Raw genomic sequence first — 24,146 nt, 5'->3', positions numbered from 1 at the left:
ACAGCCCCCAGCACAGGCAAAACACAGCATTCCTGTCTGCCATGCAAAACTGCTACAAAGGTTCTTTACATCAACAAACACAAGGCTTAGGCACAAATTTTGAAAACTATGCAAAATTATCTCAGAACACTGAAGAGCCAGAAGTGGATAAAGAAAGGGTCAGACTAAAATCACTGACAGGCAGGTCCATGAACTGCTACTGAAAACAGTGTCATTCCTGGTCCAGAAGTCCCCAAACTACAGACAGCTACATGTTGGAGCTGAGGTCACTTTATTGGCCTTTTTTACTGTTCCTCTTTCCCAAATGCTACAATTCTCTGCCAGGCAGGATGACCAACTTCTACACAGTTACGTCAGACTTCTTGTTTTAATACATGTTCAGACAGTTTTCCACACCACAATTATTTCAGCATCAAAAGGAAACTGGGGAAAGATGATAGTTAAGGTTCCAAAGCAAATGAAAGAAATAAATAATACAGCCAAACCCATGAAATGCTCAGATTTAAAATGAGAAAAAGCATCCAGAACTCAGGCTGGCATCCTAGCTTTCCATTATCTTAATAATTAGTAATTATCTAAAGGGACTTTCAGGATACTGTTAGATGACACAAACAAGCACAAAAGGAAGCATTTCCAACATCCCTGACTTAGAATGATCTTTCAGCATTAATAGGTAAAATGCCCTAAACACAAATGCAGTTTCATGCAGAATTAAAGCAGTGCAATACCATGACGTATTAGGCTGCCAGCTGTAGGCTCAGCACACCTTCAGCACATTGCAGATAGAGTAATATATTTCTAAAACTACACTTCTGTCTCAAACAGTTATTCTCAGCACTTAGAATAATGTAGGTGTTCTTTGAAGCTCATCTCCCACATAATAGGAAACCTGTATTTGTGCAGATCTTCCATTCAATCAAGGAGAGAGAGAAACAAGTGCAAATTTAAAGAAATATTGGAAAAGCATGGCCATAAATGCTGTATAAAGTGGTCAAAGTAGTGCAGCCAAAGAATGGTTTTTTCCTTTTTTCCAGGAGTAGCTGGCAAGATGATTGTTCAAATGCATTTACAGCCCTTATTCACTTAACCCTGATGCCTTTCTGCACTTTAGGCTTATCTTTGACTAAGCAAGCACTGAACACGGTACAAGAATCACATTATTAGAAGACATAATCTTCCAGATATGAATGGGATTTTATCACTACAACATTTTTCATGGAGGTACTCATGCCAAAAGCCCACACTTTGAAGTGTTAATACTAAAACTAATCCAAGGTTATTTGGAGGTGAAAAAACCCCAACAAATCTAAGCCTAACTACCCTATATATGTATATGACTTTAAAGCTTGTGTAAGTAATATTTTGTTCTAAAATATTAAGAAGTATGTTCTTTGAAAACAACAATTTGACAGAAAAATATTTAAATTAGCATCAGAACACTTATCTCAGTGAGCTATATCTCAATGGTTAGATTATCTTTGGTATATTAAACAAGTTATCAAAACAAGTTACAGTAGCAAAATACCCCTTCCACCAGAAGGCAGCAATCTGCTCTTTCTTGGAGATGTAGCAGCACCCTACACATTCTTTGTTTAGTATTTAGACCAAGTCTCCTTGGTTTAGATGTTTACTATTTGCTACCTTTCATCATAATAATGTTGATTTCATTGCAACAAATATGCCTCCAAAAAATAACCACAAATGGTATAGAAGTTCTCATTCATTAGAACTGGGATCTATTCTAAATAAAATAAAATTATCTGAAGGAATTTAACAGTTAAGTTTTGGTTCCATGTTCATCAGCTGGATGAATGGCAATCCCATTTTTAAGTAATTTTCAAAAAGAATTTTACTAACCTTTCACATGCTTTTTGACATATTGATATAGTGCACTTACAGAAACGCTAGAAAGGCTTCTGTTCTGTTTTTACTGCTTATTCCATTATTTACAACTAACTGAGTATTTTTATTTTTCAACCATAGAATTAACATAGTATTATGGAACTGTATGATGGAATATATTTGATGAGAAGTCAAACATACTAAATTCTTATTGCAGCACTCAAGAACATTCCTGCTCCTCCCTGAGTCGAGGCAGCTGGAGGTAAACTGTTTTTTTTAATTGTTTCATTCACAAATTCAGTACATTAACAATCATCCAGCAAATCTATCAAATTAAGAAATTTATACACATGCATCAACATACATCTTTTGTAAAAACGAGTACACATTAATTTATCTATGCTTTGGGGCAGATGGGATTTCTGTACTCCTTTCCACCCCACCATCCAGTTTACAGTCTAAACCACACAGAGTACAGGAGGTCAGTTCAAAGGGAAATACTGAATAATACTAATACTGTACCATCTTTTGAAGACTCTGCAGATTTTGCAACAGCAATCATCTTTGTAGATGGAGTTTGGTCATGACAAACTTGATGCAAGAAGTTTATGGATTTTCCTATTAAAAGGACCTGAACAACACAGGATTTTTTTTTTAATTATTTGCATGTAAGAAAAAAAAAAATCAAACAAAGAAGCCATCCACAACCACCAGGACAAGATATTTTGTTATCTTTCTGTGCTCTTAGTTGCACAATCCCAACCACAGCAATCCAGAATAGCAATGCTAATATAAAAAGGTTTTAAACACATTTTAAAACTTCTTTTCCCCGTACTTGAGATCTCCTCCAAGTTTAACAGTTAGAGAATGGAAAGGAGAAACAGTCCTATAGCCCTCCTCAGCAAATAATTCTAAAATTCTTGAGAAGATTATTTTTTGTCAAATTTGGCCTCTATTTTCGCAATAGAAATCTAAGCAGCAGCACAGGGCAAACAAATCACCAGAAGATGGAATTTTAGATTCATACCTTTTTTGACTGCTCCATTGTAATAAAAGATGGGATCATTGATTTCCTCAAAGTATATTTGTCATGCCACAACCGATCAGTTTTAACTGTAGGATCTGAAGCTACAAAAAACTGAAGATTGAAATAAATATTTAAAGCAAAAGATTAATGTAAACTGTAACCTATAGTTTCAACTATTATTTCTGCTATTTTCACAGATGCAGAGGGGAAAAAAGAAAATACAAGAAAAGCAAAAACCCAAAAAATTTTTTCAATTGATATGGTGATCAAATGTTCCAGTCTCTCAACTCCACCCAAGAGAATCCCCTCATTTGTAAAAAAATTAAAACTAATTTATTAGTTTTGTTAAAGTGAAGTTTGGATGGATTATGTCTTCATCTTGTAAAACAATATACCTATTTCCTGGACACAAACTCTTTTCACTGTGTCCAAATGCCATTTTCCCCAAGAATGGCCAATTGTCTTTCTTCAAAACTGTCTATCATATGAAAATTATAGCTTTCAGTACAACACATCCAACAATAATTTTCACTTAAGAACACTCTTAATTTTCTACTAAGAACACTCTTCCAGTGCACATGCAAAGGTTAAAGCTAAAAAACTCCCTAAAATCCTAAAAAGACAGAATCTTAAATCTGGGGAGTAGGTGGGAAAAAAATAAGTGTTTTACACTTCTAAAAAAAGATTCATATACATTTTACACAATTTTACAGCTTAAAGATCAGCTGTCACTATCACTCAAATTTTGACCAAAATAAGGACATTCCAAGACAACAGACAGTATATTTGACCCTCAAATAAAATTATTCAGATTTGTCTCAGAAGTGCTCAACCAATTTTAAAAAATTATTCTTTGGCTTCTTGTAACAAAAAAAAAAAAATTAAGAAAAAAACCTAATAACTTTAAAGAGATTGTACTGATTGGAGGAAAGTGGTGAGAGAATTTAGAAAAGCATACAAAATATTTCCACGAAGAAAAAGGACAATTACTGGAACTTGATGTTACAGAAGTCACAACAAATAACTTTGCAGAGTTTCAATTCTGGAACTATAAACCTCTTCTACCCAGTCTGACAGACTGAGCTTATTTATCAAAGATAACAGTATGCAGTCACAGAAAAATATTGTGAGCTTCTATCCAAACACAAGGCTTGCATTCTGAACAGTTACAAAGAACTCTGCATACATTACTGCAAGAAAAGATACAGAGGAATTATTTTGTCTTCAGAAACGAGGACCTAGTGTCAGAACACCATTCTGACTCTACTAACCAGACCCAGCATATGATTAGTTGAAGACAACACATTGCAACCTGCAGATATCAAATTCATGAAGAATTCAAGAAGAGAGTGGTATTTCAGGTTATTGTGTGTATTGCTTACTCATGTTATACATTTTCATCACACTCTACTTTTCAAGTTCTCCTCTAAGCTTCCCACAGATTATCACACCACAATGCAAAGAGATGAAGCATTTACTGTAGCATATACATTACCTCATGGTATGTATCCTCCAGCTCTCCATCATAAATCCAGCGATACAGGAAGTTCAGGACAGGATGGGATACTAGGCCAAGAATGTGCTGAACCAGAGACCTCATGTAGGGATCTCCTGTTTTAGTATAGGCATGAACTGCTGAGGCTAGTTCACCACCTTTTCTCCCTGGAAGAAGAAAGAAACAGAAACATTTGAAAGAAAACCATATGCACCCCATTTAAATTTAGCAGCCACTGATTTTAGCTACCCCTGTGTCACATTGAGCTTGCTGAAGAGCAACTCTAAAAGGTAGCAAAAGTAGATTTTTTTTTATTGCTAACAGGGAATTCCTAGGTTTTAGGGCATGAATTATTAATCTCACTAAAGCATTAAGCAGAGTTATCTGTCTACTTTATGGCAGCTTAGAGGAAAATTCAAGGCATCAGATCACACACAGAAGTTGATGCTATGCTTCCAGAGAAGCATTAAAGGAGCCTTAGAATGTTTTCCTTCTCTCCTGTACTTGACACTCTCAGATATTCTGTGTGCATACATGCACACAAACAGGGTTTTCATGTTTCTTGGTTATAGCTGCCCTCATAGTCCCATTAGGGAATATCTCCTGTCTTCTTGCAATTGTAAAGTAAGAGGCTGTGAAAAGAAGAAGTTAAAAAATAGACTGAATATTTGATTTTGCTGCTATGCTCCACAGTTTACCACTTCCTTGCAGCAGAGGCCATGCAGCTCAAGATTTTCATGAATGTCTTAAAAATAAAGCCCATTAAAAAAAATTTGTTAACAACTCCAATAATTAAGGTAAAGCAAGTGTGGTAAGCTTTTTTTTGGCTAAGATGCTCTTTTCTGAAGGGCTACAATCTCAAATCTAAAGTAGAATCAGGGAGAAGCATCAATTACTGGTCAGCTTAGTCACCTACTGGTCAAAATTCTGGTAAACTCCAACATGACTCTCCCCAACATCCTCTTGTGGATTGCCAACAAAACACAATATTTGCAGGTTTGCAAAGTTTTTTTGTTTCACATGAGTCTGAAGACAAGGCAGTAATGACTCCTCTATGCCATCATATATAGAGAAATTGCATAATACTCAAAAATAGTGAAGAAACAAAGTCAACCATTTCATAACACATTAGTAGGGCTTTTTCATTTTACCATTCTCTGAAAAATGATTAAGCAACTGAAAATAGCATAAAAAGTGCAGGCTTAAAATTGAATTTTTGAGCACATTCTAGTCTTAAAAAAGTAAGAAGTCTGAATGTATCAACACAACACTATAATTTGTCATCATTTGTTTAAACTAAAAGAGGGAGAATCTGAACTACCTACTTGAAATTCTCTAAAAAAAAGAAGTCCAAACAAGCACTAATATTATTGATACCCACCTCTAGCATGCACAACTACTCAGTTATATAAAATCCCCAGAAATATTAAATTAATGTTAAACAGACCTTGACAGTGATCAACAAGTGCTGCAAGGGTCTTTAACCTTATTTTGGGGTCATATGTCCAGACTAGAAGACGGCGAAGTGTTAAACTGCTCTCAAGTCCCAAATTCACACCCTGATCATCTTCCAGTTGCAACTGATCAAGTTAGAAACAGAAAGACACGTCAAAGAACAAAACTGAGGAAGAACTCAGGTTTCATAGTTTGTTCTGAAGTCAGATTTTTACTAATACACTTGAAATACCCAGTGTTATGTATTCTCTCATCAAGTCACTGGGCCAAAACTTGAGAGCCAATTTTTAGAGAAACAGACTTGAGCACAGGTGAAAGAAGAGAGATAAGCATAAGCACAATGAGGCACACAAACCACAAAGACCAAGAAAGTTAAAGACAGCAAGGTAATAGTCATGAAGAAAGAAGAGCAAAGAAAGAGAGAAGAAATCCTGAAAGACAGCCTAGACAAAGAGTAAAGAAAAACATCTAAAGGACAGGCAGGCTGTGAGAAGTAAATTTTTCATTATTGCACATGCAGCTTATTTTAGTTCAATATGTGACAAATCCCCTTCAATGCCTTCCTCCAGAAGCCATCAGAACTTAAGTTAGTCTTATAGTGAGATTAAGGAATTGCTATGTTGAAAGAAAAACACCAAACTTTAAAAGCTACAATAAGAAAACTATCATAATGTGACTACCATGAATCTTCCAACACCATGGAAAATAAAAGCCAAGTATTTGCATCCAAGGTGCAAATGCAAATCTTATACAAGAACAGATGGAATAAGCAGGACAAGAACACAATTCAAGATTACAGAAGCAAGCTCCTGGAGCAGTACAAGGAGACAATCTCTTAGAAAAGATGCTGCTTCTGATATATGACAACCAACCCACTATGTGCTTTCCCATCTAGCACCTTTTTTTAGTCAAATGCAACATACTAGTTAAATTTAAGGCTAGTGTCATCCACATTAATCTCAGCCTTAGAGCCAGTTAAATTCATTTGCTTCCGAATTCTCCTGGGTCCATGCCTGGGACTTTTCTTTGGTGTTTTTGGAAATCAGCAATGACAAGAGAGATACATGAGCCACCCTTTGACTTTAGGGAAGACATGGTACATCTTCATCATGGAACTGCATTTTTAAATGGGCTGACAATGTGAAAACAACCTGCAAGAAAAAGACCAGAGACGCTTATGGAATAGCAGACAGTATGCTCAGGATTAGTCATTCAAGGGCAGAAACATGCTCAGGAGAAGCTCTGAAGACATAATAAAATGTCATAAAGAGAGTATAGAACCCTCTGACAAGATTCTTGTTTTTCTATGACCATACTGCTCTCTAGAACTGCAGTTAACAACTCCTAATCTGGCAGCCTGTATGAACTCCTGAATCAAAAAACGTCACCTACACTCAATTTCAAGTCAATTTTCTACATGCTTTCAAGAAGGTAAAAGGTACAGGTTTTTGTCCATTCTGCAGCGTGGCCTTCAAGCCCTTCCACCTTTCAAGTCACAAAAGAATCTCTCCTCCACTGCTGGATCTCCTTCCTTTCATGTCTTTGGGAATAAATGTTGCCAGAAGCTTCTGAAAATCCGAACATAACGTGATTCTGGGAACCCTTTCAGTTAGGTGCTGAGGGACCTGGATTCCCCAGAAACTCCAGTCTGCTGCTGCAGCAAAGCATTGCTGACACTGTACTGACTGTTCCCTATGAAAAGGCATTTAATCAACATGCTCAAGGCACTCATGAACTTTAACACTGAAGATGAATCTGGCAAGGAGCATGAAGAGTAACAATAAGACCAGCAGTAAAAGTAAGACTGGGAAAAATGTGTCTGAATGATGCTACATGAGGGGTGACACAAAAAAATGGAAAATGCTGAGGTACTTAATGCCTTTTTTGCCTTGGCATTTCAGTAAGATTTGCTGCTGGGGATACCAGATGTCAAGATAACAAGAGAGATAAGTCTGGAACAAGGAAGACTGAGCTCAGAAGGATCAGACTAGAGTACACCAAACAGATGGGATATGCTTAAGTGTGTGGGTCCTGATGGGATGCACTGAGTGTTGAGGGAAGGAGTTGCCCAATGTCACTGCAAGGCCACTCTCCATTATTTTTGCAACACAGCAATTAGAGGCAGTTTCTGACAACCCTGAGAAAGCAAATGTCATGCCTCTCCTCAAGAAGGAGAAGCCATAAAACTACACACCAGTGAGACTCACTTCATTCCTTGGAATAGCAACTAATCCTGGAAAACCATTTCTAAGCTTATGGAGGACAAAAACCTTCCTCAGGAAAAACAGCTCAGGAAAAGGAGAAGGAAATGGGAACATTTGTGGTGATGGAGTCTGTCTTCCCAAGCAAGTGTTAAGTGCCCTGAGGCCCTGCTTGCCAGGAGCAGCTGGACATCTGCCTGCTGAAGGGAAGAAGTGAATGAATTCCCTACTTTGCTTCGCTTGCACGCACAGCTTTGGCTTCCCCTTCTACACTCACTAACTTGACTGACTTGTCTTTTTGTCTTCCTTCTACTTTCTCCCTGTTCTCAAGAGACAGGGGGGAGCAAGAGGCTTGGGTGGGTGCCTGGCTGCTGCCCAGGGTCAACCCTCCATAAAGGCAAATGCAGTTTAAAAAAAATAACCCCAGAACTTTTGTCTTTTTCTTACAGGCTTTCCCTCCCACCCTACTCATCTCTTCTGTTGCAAGGTTTGGTGAGGCAGGAAAGGTAGACAAACTGCATCTCAAAGTACTTGAATATTTTAATGGTCAAGAAGTTTTAGAAATGAGAAAAAAAATAAAATCAAAGCACCAGCAAACCAAGAGAGAAAACACATTTTGGACAGAGCAAGAGGTAATTACAAAAGAATAACTGGATAATAGCCAGGAAAACCAAGCAAACACTATATATAACAAGCATTCCAAAAGTAAGAACGTTCAAGAACTGCAAGTTAAAAGAACAGATGCTTTGAAAACATTAACAAAAGCCTATGACAAACAATAAAGATTTTATTGAAGTTAGAGTTTTAAAAGGCAGTATAATTTAGCTTTAGGTCAATTCTCAGAATAAATTTTTCACCATTACAAGTAATGAACCTCTTGAAAGCCCCTTTCAAAAAAAGGCAAGCAGAAGAATGTTTATTTTATTTTAGAGACAGCATCTAGATGCACATACCTACAAACATTTGTGGAAAACCTGCAAAATTATCAGTACTGAGTTGGTCTGTATGTTACAGGAAAATAGTAAAACATCGAAATATCTGCAGAACAGATGTCTTTACTCTCAGAAAAACAAAGGGACAAGAAAAATGTACAAACTGCCCCACACAGGAAAGAAGCTGGAACTGGTACTTGTTATTACTAGCTGCTATATTGTGCACTGCTGGAAAGATGGACTGTTTTTTTCTCCACTCAAGAATGTGTGACATTGTTCAGGATTTGAATGATAAAGATATTATGCAAGGACACTGACAAAAAGGATGCAAAACAGGGACAGAGACTTAGAAATACACATTGCATTCTTTGCTTATGCAACACATCAAATACCAGTGAATTCTTAAGAGAAGAACATTCAAGGACACATACAGCAGAAGAGCAAGAAATGTACAGAGAATTGTGTTCACTGTCAACAAAAACTGCTGTACATCCTTTACATTCTAACAGAATAGGTAGGTACTACCTTTATAGGAGCTATTAGATAACAGAACAAAATAGTGAAGTTGAATATGTACCACCTAGCTTACCTGAGAATGTAAAACAGACAGAAGTCGGTAGTATTCTTTAAGTTCCTGATGTAAGGCTGCACAAAAACTCTGTAAGAGAAAGAGAAGGGAAAAAAATAAAAGGAAAAGTCATCAGAAGTCCTTCTGATTTCATTCTATCACCACACTTCCAACACAGTCAGAAATTTCTTGAAGGGAATCTTTCTAGAAGTTTCAGCATAAAAGCCAACTCTTAGAGTAATGGCCAAAGTATAAGTGCTTCCCTAAGAGCTGCCTCTACCTTTTCCAGGAATTTATACACATTATCAAGTGACCTTGTTTCTTGCTACCTTAACTCTATCACCATAATAAACTATGAAAAGTGTAACTCTTCAAGTAGACATATCATTTCAGTAATGGCAACAATAATTAGCACAAGGATGTACAAATTGTAACATGACCCGGTTGAAGATTTTTTTTTAAAATAATCATGTAAGATACAGTATGCAGTGAAGCAACAGAGTTTAAATTTCAGGAAGGCCTCTAACAACAGAACACAAAAGTTAGGCAATTAGCATTATATTTACAGTATAGACTATATTACATGAACAAGAAAACACAATGCTCAAAAAATGCTCCAAATAAGTGCTGCCAGATCTAGAACTATAAAATTTTGACCTTTCATCAATTCACAGTTATATACGATTGTTCACTTGACATGGAAGAAATGAACAACACAAAGTATATCTTCAGAAATCTGTAAAATGTTAAGAAGTTAATTTAGAAGTTAATTCAGGCTAGAACTAAAGCAAAAATTCTTCTTTGTAAAACAATTCTAAGCACAGCTACTTTAGGTTGTTTAAAAACCAAGATAAATTTTAAAAACAATTCCTGAAATAATACTTGTTTAGTGATAAATATTTTCCATAGTTTAGGGTTTGGGGGAGGTCTTGTTTTACTTTTGTAATGGTCTTAACCTAACATACAAACTAAAAAAATACCTGCAACACATTTTTCAAAACAGAACTAAAAATATGGCTCATTAATTTGGGAACAACTGATAAAGACCTTAAAATCCCCCAAGAAATGCCCCAAGTTTTTTATTTGTTTGGTTTCTTGGAAGAATATGCTCATGCACACACACAAATTCTTCAGAACTTTCAACCAATTCTCAGCTAATGAATTCGATATCTATTTTGATGAATTTTTTTAATGGGAAATTTCCCAGGATTTTCCTTCAAGACCTTTAAAAATTGCAGTCAAAAGAATTTGGAAAAAGAAAAACTCATAGAAAGAACCCAAGAACTTAAAGTATTTATTCACTAGAGTATGTAAAAGGCAGAAAAAATTTCTAGAAGCACAAAGAGAAAATAAATCTTCTTTCCTCTTAAGCAGCTAAGAAGCCTAGAAAAAAAAGTCATTAATCTTGCCATTGTATCTTTTTTAAGGAAAGGAGGTTCCTGTCTTCAACTCAACATTGTAAATTGCAAAGAAATTTTACATTCTTTTTATTCCAGGGGATACTGAAGGGCAAAAAAAAATCCCCTTATGTGTAACTCCACTCTTCATTTCTTCTCACTTGCTTCTCCATGAAATTTTTGAACCTATTAAAGTGGCACTTGCCAAGATAGAGGGCAGAGCAGAGCCTCTAAGAAAACAATCAAAGACACTGTTCTGGTCAAAAAGGAGAACAGTAATCACTGACTTTAATGATTTAGTAGTCAAAAGGATTTAGACTCTAACTGGTCACCAATTTTTCAGAGAAGCTTTACAAATTAAAATTTACACCCAGTACCAATTCCTGCATCACAAACCACAGACTTTTGCTTCCCAAACTGTTACAGAAAAACTGGACATTACCCCAGAATTCTGATTTGGACTGCTGCAAAAGAGAACTGAGGAAGGAAACAGAATGCTTGTTCAAGAGAAAAAAATTAAAATGCCCATTAACTCAAATGGATCTAAATGGGCTAAATGCCAAAGTAGAAGCTAAAGGATAGCTAACTGCCAATTATTCTTTTTATTTTCTGAGGACAAAGTAAAATTCAGATATTAATCAGCAACGGTAGGAAAATATTAAGTGTAATATATTGTTGCATCTCTACTTCTAATGTCAATGCCTGACATTTTGTGTGGTAAACTCAGTCACCAGAATCATACTAGAAGAGGTGACCGACATCTTACTGTATACCTGGTTTAAACAGGGGTTTACACAATCATCCTTGCAGAACATTAAGTGAAAGATGTTTTATACCAATACACACTGTTGTGCTAAATTCCTTAATGCACAGTGCACAGCACCTGAAATTCTCAGCTATGAAAGCCGTGATGAGCATGAAGGCATACTCTCTGTGCCCAAATACTGACAGCAAGAGCAGAATATAAGTTTTTGTTTGTACACTTATGTCCTAGAAATATACACAAGTGCTTGCCTCAAGCAAAATTAGCAGCATTAGAGCTATGCAGACTCAGGTAACTTAACTGCACAGCCTTCTGCACAGGATCTGAAACCTGCATACAGAAGCCAAGATACTACACATTTAAATTCACTGAAGAATTAAAGTTCTCCCCTTTCTGTAAACTTGAAGATTAAAGCCAGAGACAGTAAAAATAATCACAAGCAGGAAGCTGCTAGATAAAGAATAAAAGTTCACCCAGATATAAGGGGGAGAGTCCAAAGAAAATGCATACACAGGAGCACTGCCATATAAAACATGGAAATTAGCACTGGATCAGTAGAAAAATTATTATTTATATGTAACTAGAAGGGTTACTTAGAATAAGAGACAGAATGGAACAGAATAAAACATTAGAAAAGTAGGAAGCACTACAGTGTCTCTACTGACCTCTTAAGAAAAATTAGATTGAAGGGAGAAGCACTTCAATTTCTTGGCAGATTAGGTAGGATGTTATGGCTAGAGGCAAGGATAACATTTCTGTCGACTCAGAAGGGATAATATCCAGTTTTACAGAGGGAGCAAGTGAGAGGAAACGGGAATGTCTTAGCAGTAAATGTGGTTTTGGGTATTACAGCAGCAGTGAAGTTACTGTAGACTATAAATCATGATGATGAAACCTATGAAAACAAAAATTAATATTCTTTTGATGTTGTATTCAAAAGAAAGGGCAGAAGATAATGCACTACTTGCATTTTATGTAAGCTAGTGCAGTACTAACACATGAACATCAACAATAGCTGACAAGAATGTCTCCTGCACAGGTCACTAACAACTGAATTGGTGATTAATTACCTCAGGGATAACATCATCTCATTTAAGAAATGTTTTTGTTTATGAACATGCATGAATAACTTTAAAATATTGGGGTTGTTTAAAAATGGAGATTAAGAAAAGGAATTTATGAATGTTTCCAGCTACAAATTACAGGGGCAAATCCTTAAGACCAGAAAGGGAAATGCCTTTTCCTTCCCTTCTGATTATGACCCATATCAGATGCAGCATCCACAAATGGAGTATATCAAACAATAAATTATTCAAGCTCCACAGGTTATGCATCATTCTAGCACTGCATTTACTCAATAGTTTCTTAGCCAAACAAGAACAAACACTGAAGTTAGACTCTTTTATCTAGCTGACCCACCTGTCCCACCAGTCCAAATGCACGATCCAAACTCCTCTGGTCTGTGTATTTCCTTATTTTGTTATGGAGCCACCCCAGCTCTGCAAGTCTGCTTGTAGTATCTCGGAGAGATTTTGACAAGCTCACCTATAAAGTTAACAGAAACAAGTTTGCAATTAAGTCAAATCTGCCACACCAATACTGATTTCTTCACAAAGGTCCCCCTTTCTAATAAAAAAGCCAGTTTCAGAAACAATTCATTTTACATTCTACAGTACAGATACTACAGAAAAGCAAACAACCATGTAATAAGCATTATATTTATACACATGTGCATTGAAAAGGCAGCAGCAACAAACTACTGGCAACTTTGAGACCTTCTCTTTTGGAAATCTTAATATAACAGTATTCATACACTCTTTTTATATCAGGCAATTATGGCAATAACAAAATGGTCTTCAGAAAAAAGGAAGAAACCTGCATTTTCATGTTGCAATATCAGCCTCTTTATCTTATCCTGACAACCAGCAAGACTGAAAATACGAGTGTTGAAACAGAGGTATTAATGACTGAAACTAATGAAAAAGCTTTGACAAAATAATTAGTAATTGCTACATGTGAAAGAACCCTTCAATAGAAAATAAATGACCCAATGCCTGACTAAGCATCAGGAACCAAGATTAAGTCCAGATTTTTAAAGTTATTTAATCATATGTCCTTCTGAACCCTTCTAGGCTGTTTCTGGTTTTCTTCTACTATCTCACTAACCTTGCAAGCCTGCCTTAGTCCCAACACCCTATTTGGCTACCACTACTACTTTCATCTGCATCAGCACATTTCTTCCTCTAATTTACCAACAGATAAGACACTTCCCACTTGAGATTTTCTTCTTCCACATTTCACCATATTACTCAAGAACACTACCATCAAACATTCAAAATGTCATTGAATAAAAATCCCCAAACAATCTGACTGATAATACAAACCACGGGACAGAGACTGACTTCTACCCACAGCAACTGGGCCTATCCCACCTCTACAGGCAATTTTAACTGTGACAGTCAGCTGGAACAGTCAAAACCAAAGCAAGGAGTTGTTCCAAGAAGTTAAACTGCCAAAGAAGTAGAAATCAATCCCCTTCATTAAACCTTTTAGTTAACAGTACAGGCATTCTCCAAGATAACAATTAGTGTCAGAGTGTGTTATCCACACCAGTGTGGGCTTGAAACAGGCTGCAGCATTTGGTTGTAAGACCACAGTTCAGTCCCTAGCCCTCTTGTTTACCCACAGAGGTACAGCTTTAACTTCTTGAACAACTTCTGTAGGGTAAATTCCAGCCCAAACAAGCATAATTAGACACAGAAACCCTGCCCACAGCTAAAACCAAAGAGATGACATAAGAACTACTTAAAATTCTGCAAGTACAGAGTGCTTGGCAAACACTGAGCACAACACATATCCGCTGGAATTAAATGAAGAACAAGCAAAATTGGCTTGGTGTTATTACATTTGTATGCCTTAGACCAAATCAGAAGCTGCTAGCTTATATGGTGCTGAATGTCACCACCAGACCTAATATTAACACTAAGATTAGGAAACATTTCAGCAAGAATAGCACCTTAGAAGGTGTGCTTCTTTCTGGAAAAAAAAACCCAACAATCCAGACTGCATACAATGAGATTGCCATCTGAGGGAGAGCTACATGCTCTAACTACTATTTTACCTAATGTGCAGTAACACAGCCAGAGGAGGTATGAGCTTGGTCCTCCTTGCTTGTCAGAAGTTCCAGCTGCAGCTCTGGTGGGTCAGATAATCTCACCTTCACTGGGTCCAGTAGCTCAGACCAAGTACAAGTAAGGAAGAATGGAAGACGACTGATTTCACAAAAATAACTGAAGACAGGGCTCTCAGGCAAAGATTATTCAGCTGGCTTGTGGTCAGTAATTAAATTCCCTGAATTACAAGTTCCAAGTAAAACAGCTTCTGACCTCAAACCAGCCTATTGGATATGAAAGCTACACAGAAAACCAATGAACCCATTGCCAATTTTGTAATCACTGACTAAGTTTTCTTCACTTTCCCCTAGAAAAATATACTATGCTACCCTTCTTTTGCTACATATAATCCCATATATAGAATATAATTTACTCAGTGAAGGTGCTAAGGAATTACAAACTTTGCATCATCTACAGGTGGATGTTTATTAAGAATCTGTTAATTAATAAGATTTAACAGGATTTAAGTTTTTTCATTTATCCCTCCATTAAGCAGCTGTAAGTGTCATTGTAAAGTTATGGTGAACAACTACAACATTTTACTACTATCATGAAGGAAAAAAGGAAATTAGCTCAGGTATCAACATTAGGACCCATCTACCATGATCTTGGCACATGAAATGGCCCAGAAGTAATTTCCCCACCATTCAAGGACTATGTAATATTGTCATAGTAGAAAGTTTTTAATATAAGTAAAAATTTAAAGTGTTGTCTTTCCATCTGAATATAAAAACCAATTAGTAGAAACTGAGTTCTGAAACTGTACTGTCTAAATACTGAATGTGAAGATACTAAAGCAACTAGCACCATTCTTTGTTCTTTTGGGTCAGCTGCCCCAATCACACTCTTGGGGTTTTTGTGAATTGCAGACAGGCGTAAGATCTCACCACCTTAAAGCAAAGTCTCTCAGGCATCTCTCCTATTCTTTTGTCCCTTATTCAATGTCTTCATTCAAATTCACATGAGACCTTTCTTCAGTTCTACCACCAGTCCTTTCTTATCTGGGTCACCTGCATCTGATCACTTATAACTGTAACCAGGCCCTTAACAACAAGTGGCTAGCATCTACTCCACATCTCAGGCTGTTAAACTTAATCTAATAAGAATGCAGTAAAATGCCTGCATCTGCTTTATGTTAATTCTTATACACTGGAGAGGAAAAATGTTGACAGAAATCCTCAAAGCCGTAATTTACAAGTCCTTCTATTGGATTAAGAGTTGGGAGACTATTCACGTCTTGTGAAATGCTACATTTTCTGCCTGGCACCTGATCTACCCAATCAATTCTCAACTACTAATGTTGAAACTACTCTGTTGTAGTAACAAAAGAACCCCCAAAAACAAAACAAACAAAACCAGCAAAAAACAAAACAAAACAGCTGGTAGAGGGAATATAGACTTGTAATAATATTTTAACTATTTTACATGTTTCTCACAGCTATTTTTCCCCTATATTATTTTCTGTTCACATATGAAATACAAGTCATCATACAGTACCTTTCCCTCCACTTTATAGCAATTTTCAGAATTGCACATTTTGATGTTTTTGCCATCTATTCCCTGGAAGACATATAAAACATCTCTTACAAGATTTGCTTCCGTTATTTCAACAGAACCTAGAAAGGAAAAAAAAAACAAAAATAAAACAAGTATTTAGATTTGTTGAGACAATAAGTTTTGATTATAACTTTGAAGAACTATTTAGATGCATAGCCAAAAAAATCCCAAACTGTAAAAAAATATGCTGGGCTTGTAACTGGTAAAGAAACATTTCAGGTCCTCTCAGTCTGACAGGAAAGCCCAAGATTGGCTTTACCTGCCTCTAATGCCACCTGTGGTTCTCCCAGAGCAGTCAGTCTGCATGGCACAGGGCATGTCCTATTTAACTGACACATTGGCCAGTTTTTAAACCTGGTTATCTCTTGATACAGCACCAGTGCAAGTTCTGAGGGAAGCACCACAGTAACTTTATCTTTCTTTGAACAAACAGTTCAAGTTGGAATAGACTTCTAGAATAATCTCTTCTACATTCACCTAGAAAAAGAACAGTTAATCCAGAAGGAAGAACTGCTTGTTTCATAATGGCTTTCAATTACATATGCCACTGCTCAGTGAGAAGACTGATCAAATCAGACTGCGTAACAGCCATGGAGCTAGAAAATATTTAAGTGTGAAGTTTGCTTCTGGTTCTTATCTCTAGTCAGAGGGTAGATTGTGTTAGAGATGCAAGATATTTATGAATTTAAAGGCAACATAAAATCAAAAAAGGCATTGTGTAGGCCTTTGAATCTATCCCCACCTTTTCTGGGCAAACTGTCACCACATGCTTTTGTAAATTTATTTAGGATTTCAAGAATTAAACAATTTTAACCACAACTATCCAGAAACTGAGATGCTACAATTTGCTTCTCCCAATTTAGACAGTACTCTTACTCTTGTCAGTTTGCCTCCCCAACAATCCATTTTCCCAGAAAAAATCCAAGAAAAATTAAAATCTACTCTTATTTCAGTATAAGTAGTCTTCAGATTAAGATACCATTTAAAATTCAGTCTCCCAACATAACAATAAGATGTGCATGACTGTAGGTTGTCCTTCTTAGGAACTTGTAGTGAAATGGTGAAAGATTGAAGTGCACATTTCTTTCATTGATAAATAATACGACAAGTATTAACATCAGCCATACAATGTGCCTTTTTATACTCTGTGTGTGGATGTAAGAGTAAGAAAACTTCAACATAAAAAAAATAAAAACAAGCAACTTTAGGAGAAAAAATTAATTACAGGAATTTAATATTCATAGAAATGTATCATCTTGACAATAGACTTTATATTCTGAATGCAGTCCTACTTCCATTTCTACACCAGCAAGTGAATACATTTAAGACAACTGTCAGTCCTTATACCCATCCCACACAGGAACCAAAATCACAGCTGCTGGCTGACTCAACAGAAGAAGTATTGCTTTTTATAGCAATCAGTATAATATATTAAGAGGCAGTGCTAGATTTTATCTTTTTCTATTTCTCTTTCCTATGCTTTTTCCTACTCCTTTTTCTACTTTTTCTTTTTTCTATTTTTGTATATATTAAATCTATTGCATACATAAAACACATATTTACATTATACAAATATAATGTATATATCTGTATAAATATGTGTTTATGTATAATGCACATATTCTTCTTGCATACAACAGTCTTGTTAATTAGGTTCTAAATGTCAAATATTGCCCTCAGATACACCAGTACAACTCTGATCTATAAGCCACTGCTTTGTACACTGCTACTCAATGATGCAGAGGCTGGCAGACAGGCCATATTATAGTTCCTTAATATCCACACTTACTTGAAGAGAAGTTAAAAACAACCAAAAACAAAACACCACAAACAAAAGCCTGCATCTCTTATTTTCCTTTGTCAGAGAATAATGGTGCTATGGGACGACAACATCTGCCATCAGCTCACTTATTCAGAACTTACTTTTACAGTAAGAGTTGCCACAGAGATCACCTGTTAAACAATTCCTCCTCAGTTGCACTTGTGTAAATTCAGAATAGATCCTCTAGACATCAGTTTCAGGTTTACACACACTTAATCGTGGATGTAAATTAGCAATATTAGGAATTTAGGAAGAAATTCTTTACTGTGAGGGCTGATAAGGCACTGGAACAGGTTGCCCAGAGAAGGTGCGGATGCCCCATCCCTGGAAGTGTTCAAAGATACTCTGGAAGGTTCTTGAGCAACCTGATCTAGTGGAAGGTGTCCCTGTCCACAGCAGGAGAGTTGGAACAAGATCATCTTTAAGGTACCTTCCAACTCAAACCATTCTGTGATTTCATGAGTCTATATTAATATTTTTTTTATTTTATTGACAATATTTTATGTCACTTGTTCTAAATACAACCACTGTAAAGAGTATGCTAATCTAAAGAAGAAAGTATATTCCAGTTCACATTTCCAAGTTCTGAAAGACACAGAACCACAAACAGATAAGAATTTCAACAAGTTCTGTTTACTGAGCTCTCTGACTCAAAAAACAGTAGCATCTTCTGATCATCAAAAGAATGATCATTGCTCACATATCACAATCACTTAACGATGACAAACACTGGAATGAACTCAGTATTTTAAGAGGACCAGAACACAATCCAACTAACCAGTGCAAAAAGAAATTAACAACCAGCCAAAGAGACTGTGGTCAAATACACTAGTCTTGCATATTTGCTTCTATCCTTCTATTAAGCCCATTCTAGAAAAACACCCTTCAAAAAATCAACATGCTATGATCCCAAAATAAAAGATAATGGAGGATATAGATAACAACTGTAAAAAACCTTCTCTTTAACAAATACATCTTTGCTCACCACTTGTGTCCCCTTCTCGCCTGGACCTCGGCACAGCACGAGAGACAGCATTTGGGAAGCCTTTTGAGGTAGTGCTTTGTAAGGAAGGCTGGCTTGCAGTCAAAGTCCATGCAAGACGTGAACCCAGCTGCTGACGGAGGCAATCTCCAACACCTGCAGCTTGATAGGATTGTCTACAAGGATAAAAGGGAAAAAACACCTTTAATTTTATACCCATTTTATACCCATTTCATGGAGTGGAGTGACATAAATTTTGAAAGATGCCCCAAGTTTTTTGCACATGTTTTGTTGGGGAGGGGTAGTGGTGATTTAATAACAGAACCTTAAAAAAGGGTAGAGAACACAAAAGCAATTTATTTTTTCCTGTAAGCCTACATTTTCAAAAAAAGCCCCCAGCTGTAGAAAAGGTAAGTGTAAGTTTGACATACGTGATTTTATATCAAAGATTAACTGTGATGAAATGTGTAATTATACTGAAATAGGTTAAAAGTGAAGGTACTATAAACATAATAAACATAGTCATAGTAGAGGAACCTAAATATTTAAGTTTTGTTATTAACTGAAGATGTAGTTACACGTCAAAGAACTAAAAGAAAATAGAGAAAGAGAAGAAAGCTCATTTTTCAGCTACTCTACTCTTTCAGATAGTTTGTATCAAGTGCCTGAAGATGTTATCAAGGAAGGACTATCCAGACAAGTTCCAATGTCACCTCCTTTCAAACTTGTCAATTTTTTTCACAAAGAAAGTCTTAACCGTGAAAAAACATCACATTGGCCAAGCTCCAGTTGTCCAGGACCTCCCTGGTTAGCCAGGGCTGATTAAATGATGGCCAGGATCTTGGTGAGCCATCCAGTCCCACACACTTGTGAGCATCTAAGTGGGTCAACAGGTCCCTAGATTACAGTAGATCCACCCTGCTCCCTGTCCACACCTGCCAGCCCAGGAGGCCACCTGTCCTGAGAACAACTGGCCTCAGGGCTGAAGACTGAGCTCTGCTGTGTTTAGCACTAGTAAGGCCTCGGAGTACAGCATTGAATTTTGGCTGTTCAAAAGAATATAACTCTAGAAAAAAAGAAAAATGGGTATAAAGAGAAGTTTAGGAGGAATTAAACTTATAGAAAGCTTTAATTTGGGTTCTTCAACTCAGACTACAGGACTAAAGAGCACAGTGAAATTGCAATAAAATGGAACAGTATGAGCAGGTCAGAACAAGAATATGCCAGAAAGAGGGTAGGTTCTGCTGATATTTTTAAGCAAGGAGATATAAGAAATAACCTCACTGACATATCTTTCTACATTGTATCAGTATTATACAATGATTGAGGCTAAAAGTGACCTCTGGAGATCACCTCCTACAAGCCCTCTGATCAAAGCAGATCAACTACAGAAGGCTAGCTGGTAGACTGCTCAAGTCATATTTTTAATATTTTCAAGCACAGAGACTACACAACCTCTCTGGGCAACCCATGTCAGTGTTTCACAATATGCCCCTACTCAAACATACATCCCCATCTTAATGCAAAAATGTGGGGTTTTTTCCTTTTTGATTATCTGTGATTCACAACTCACATATTTTGCCAGTTACTACTTGTTCTTTCCCTGACCCAAAAGAGTCTGGCTCAGTCTTCTTATGCCCCTTGTAATATCATTACATAGGTAAGATGTAATCAGGACTTTTCTTCTCCAGGCTGAACAACTCCAGGTCTGCCTCAGCTTTCCCTCACATGACAGATGCCTCAACCCCTTAAATAGTTTTGGGCTTCTTTCCCCAGACTCCTCCTTCCAGCCTGTCTACATCTTTTCTTTGTACTATAACTGGACCCAGCATTTCAGATGTCCTCATCAGTACTGAGCAGTGAGAAGTTTTATTTCCCTCACCCTTCTGGTGATGTCCCTCACAACATAGCCAAGGAGGCTCTTAGCCTTCTTCACCACACATTGCACACTCATCTTCAACTTGGTGCCTACCAGGAATCCCAGGACATTTTCTGCAAAGCTGCTTTGCAATCAGTCAGCACACAGTATGTACTGATGCATGGAATTATTCCTTCCCAGGTACAGGACTCTGAACTTCAGCAGGTTCCTGTGAGCCTGTTTCTGGAGGCCACTGAATCCCTCTGAGAAGGAGGTTAACAACCTCCTTTAACAACCACTCCTCCCAGCTTTGTATCATCTGCAAAGATGCCAAAGACTCACTCTGTGCCATCAGGTGGGATGAAGGATGCAGCTTCTGGTTATACCATTAGGGACTGGGTTCCAAGTGGACTTTGTGCCACTGATGATAATCCTTTTGAGTCTAGCAGGTTCAGCTCACCTCACTGTCACCTTACCTAGTCCATATTTTATTAAGCCTGTCAATAAGGCTGTCACAGGTAGACAGCATTAAAAGTTTTAGTAAGGTTGAAATAAGCAACCATGAGCAACCAAAGGCATGCTTTCCCCTTGTTCACCAAATCAGTCATCTCATCATAGAAAGCTGTAAGATTGGTCAAGCATGCCTTTCTGAATTCTGTGCTGACTGCTCCTAGTCCCCCCCTTTTTGTCCATCACATGTCTGGACATGCTTTCAGAACAACAAGGACTTTCCCAAGGGTCTCAGCATCCTGCACTGACTTGACCAGCACAAAGGCAAAGCAAGCACCAAGTACCTGCACTTTTTCAATATCTGCCACCTAAGTCCATGCCCCTTGAACAGGGGCCCGTGTTTTCTCTAGCCTTCCTTAACTGCTTATGTAGTTGCAGAAATAGCTGCTGTTTCCCTTCATGCACCTTGACAGATGAACCTCTACGTCAGTTTAGGATTTCATTGCAGCCACTCTGCCTCTGGATGCTCCTTTGCACCTGGCCCTGCTTCCATCTTTTGTACACTTGTTTATATCTGAGTTATGTCAGAAACAACTTGTTTCTCCATGTAGGGCTTCTGCCACTTTTAATTCCTCCTTGCCCATTTCTTTCTGAAGCTTGCAGGAGGTGATCCTTGAATACGAACCTTCATTCTAGTCCAGAAGTGAACCAGATGATCATTGTAGCCCCCTTCAAACAGAAATATCCTATTCTGTTCTCTCCTTAATCCCCCTTTTCTCCAGGGCAGCCTCTCAGGGAATCTTTCCAAGAAGATCCCACAAGAGCTCCACGTCTCCTACCCTGAAGTCCAGGGATGAAATACTGCTTTTTACCATGCTTCCACTTCCAGAATGCTGAACTACATCATCTTATCACTCCTGCAGTACTTGTATTTGTAAAGCCTGTTAATAACAATAAAATTCAGTTCTGTCAGCACTAATTCCATAATATGAATTTAATAATTCCTGTCAAACACACTCTACTAAAAAAATATGTCTTCAACTCAAAAAAAGCTTTGATCCTTTCTGAAAATTCACCTTGTGATTTCATGTTTGTTTCACAACTCTTGGGGGCGGGAAAGAAAATTAGGAGACAAGAAGATAGTGATTTAAAATGGACACATTTGGACAGCCATTTATGGCTTCATATGATCATATGCCAGCACCTGATATTCTGAACTGTTCAGCTCAGAATTTAGTTTCTTTTCACCGAAAGTGGAATTTCCATTTCCAATGGCATACAAAAACAGAGGATGAAGGAAAGAAAAAATGCAAGTCTTCTCCAAACCTATCTGCAAGGTGAAATTTACCCTGGAATGAGTGACTGTGGAGTTGGAGTTGGCCCATTTAGGGCATAGAGGCTGATGCTGCTGATCCCACTGCTCCCCATGCTGCAGGAACTCTGGGCAGACTGAGCACTGCGGTCCTGGTAATTCAATGGAAGGGTCTGAGGCCTGGCATAGTAATAAGGGGTTGAGTGAGCATCCCGTGGCAATGCTTGAGCAAAAAGCGTGGGATAACTTGACACCTGAAAAGAAAAGGATTTGAAAAGGGAGGAATAATAATAAAAAAAAAGATGTGGGAATTGCTTGAAGTTACATCTTCAGTTAATAGAAGTGTAATATCAACAACACAAGAAATATTTGAAGACCGTGTTTGCACAAAGAAAAATTTGTCGATGCAATTATCATGACAAAAAAGTGCCTTACAGTGAGCAACAGTACTTTAGCAACACAACTTCTTTTTGCCTGCAAATCATCATTAGCAAGAGCTGCAAAAAGCACTTTGGTGCCAGCAGCGCTGCAACTGCATTTTGCTTTCCCTACTCCATTTAAAATTCATTATCACATGAGCAGACATCACACCACCAAGCAGAAAGTAAACATAAAAACCACCCTTCTAATACACTCACAGCTTCAGTTACACATGTTGGACAGCTCATATTTTTACATTTATGTAGTGTAAGAAAACTACACCAAATATTACAGATACTTAACAAGTGTTTTCTCCCTTTCAGCCTCACATACAGATATCATCAAAACAACCTTGAGGTATTGCTCAAGCCTGGATAATGATTCTTGAACACGTCTAAAATAAGTGACATACATTTCCTATTTCTCAGAAGCAACAAAAATATCCTCACCTACCTTGTTAGACTGTTTACGTGGATCTTCACTAAGGCTAAGCAGGAGGTAGAGTATTGACCATTTGTTTTTCAAAATGCCCTTCAAAGAAAAATGAAGACAAACATAAATAAGTTCAACTCTTGATAAGAACAAAAGTCTTCTTAATTATCCAACCATGCATGTAAATAAACTTTCCAGATAAATATGACTAACTCAGAGCCACATTTTTTGAATAAATTGGGAATGTGCAGTGCAGCCTCTGTATTGCTAATTTTATGAATTTTTCCACTGTGTTCAAATCATGAATCCTCACCTGCTCTGAGATCAGCAAGCAGGCTGAATTTAAAATTCATAGCTACCAAGAATGAGGTTTATACAGAGTTGAACTGTTACCAGCATTCCCACACACTCTCACCACTTAAAACATCTCAGATGCAGCCATTAATTTAACCTAAATGTG

The 24,146-nt window shown here is 37.2% G+C and overlaps 1 protein-coding gene across 1 annotated transcript in view; it reads right to left on the bottom strand.

Annotated features, from left to right (window-relative positions):
• Positions 1 to 24,146, bottom strand: part of TUBGCP3 (tubulin gamma complex component 3) — a 48,493-nt gene that overhangs the window by 9,705 nt on the left and 14,642 nt on the right. The window contains exons 4-13 of the mRNA XM_063149946.1: positions 23,708 to 23,785; positions 22,871 to 23,088; positions 19,218 to 19,390; positions 16,351 to 16,469; positions 13,100 to 13,225; positions 9,542 to 9,610; positions 5,812 to 5,944; positions 4,365 to 4,531; positions 2,870 to 2,980; positions 2,365 to 2,473 (exon numbers count right to left, since the gene is read on the bottom strand). Of these exons, the coding sequence (XP_063006016.1) occupies positions 2,365 to 2,473; positions 2,870 to 2,980; positions 4,365 to 4,531; positions 5,812 to 5,944; positions 9,542 to 9,610; positions 13,100 to 13,225; positions 16,351 to 16,469; positions 19,218 to 19,390; positions 22,871 to 23,088; positions 23,708 to 23,785 (1,303 nt within the window). The remainder of the gene's footprint in view (positions 1 to 2,364; positions 2,474 to 2,869; positions 2,981 to 4,364; positions 4,532 to 5,811; positions 5,945 to 9,541; positions 9,611 to 13,099; positions 13,226 to 16,350; positions 16,470 to 19,217; positions 19,391 to 22,870; positions 23,089 to 23,707; positions 23,786 to 24,146) is intronic.

Source organism: Melospiza melodia, chromosome 2 (assembly GCF_035770615.1).
Source record: "Melospiza melodia melodia isolate bMelMel2 chromosome 2, bMelMel2.pri, whole genome shotgun sequence".
NCBI lineage: Eukaryota > Metazoa > Chordata > Aves > Passeriformes > Passerellidae > Melospiza > Melospiza melodia.
Note: the sequence above shows the minus strand (reverse complement) of the source record. Positions and strands in the feature narration are given on the sequence as shown.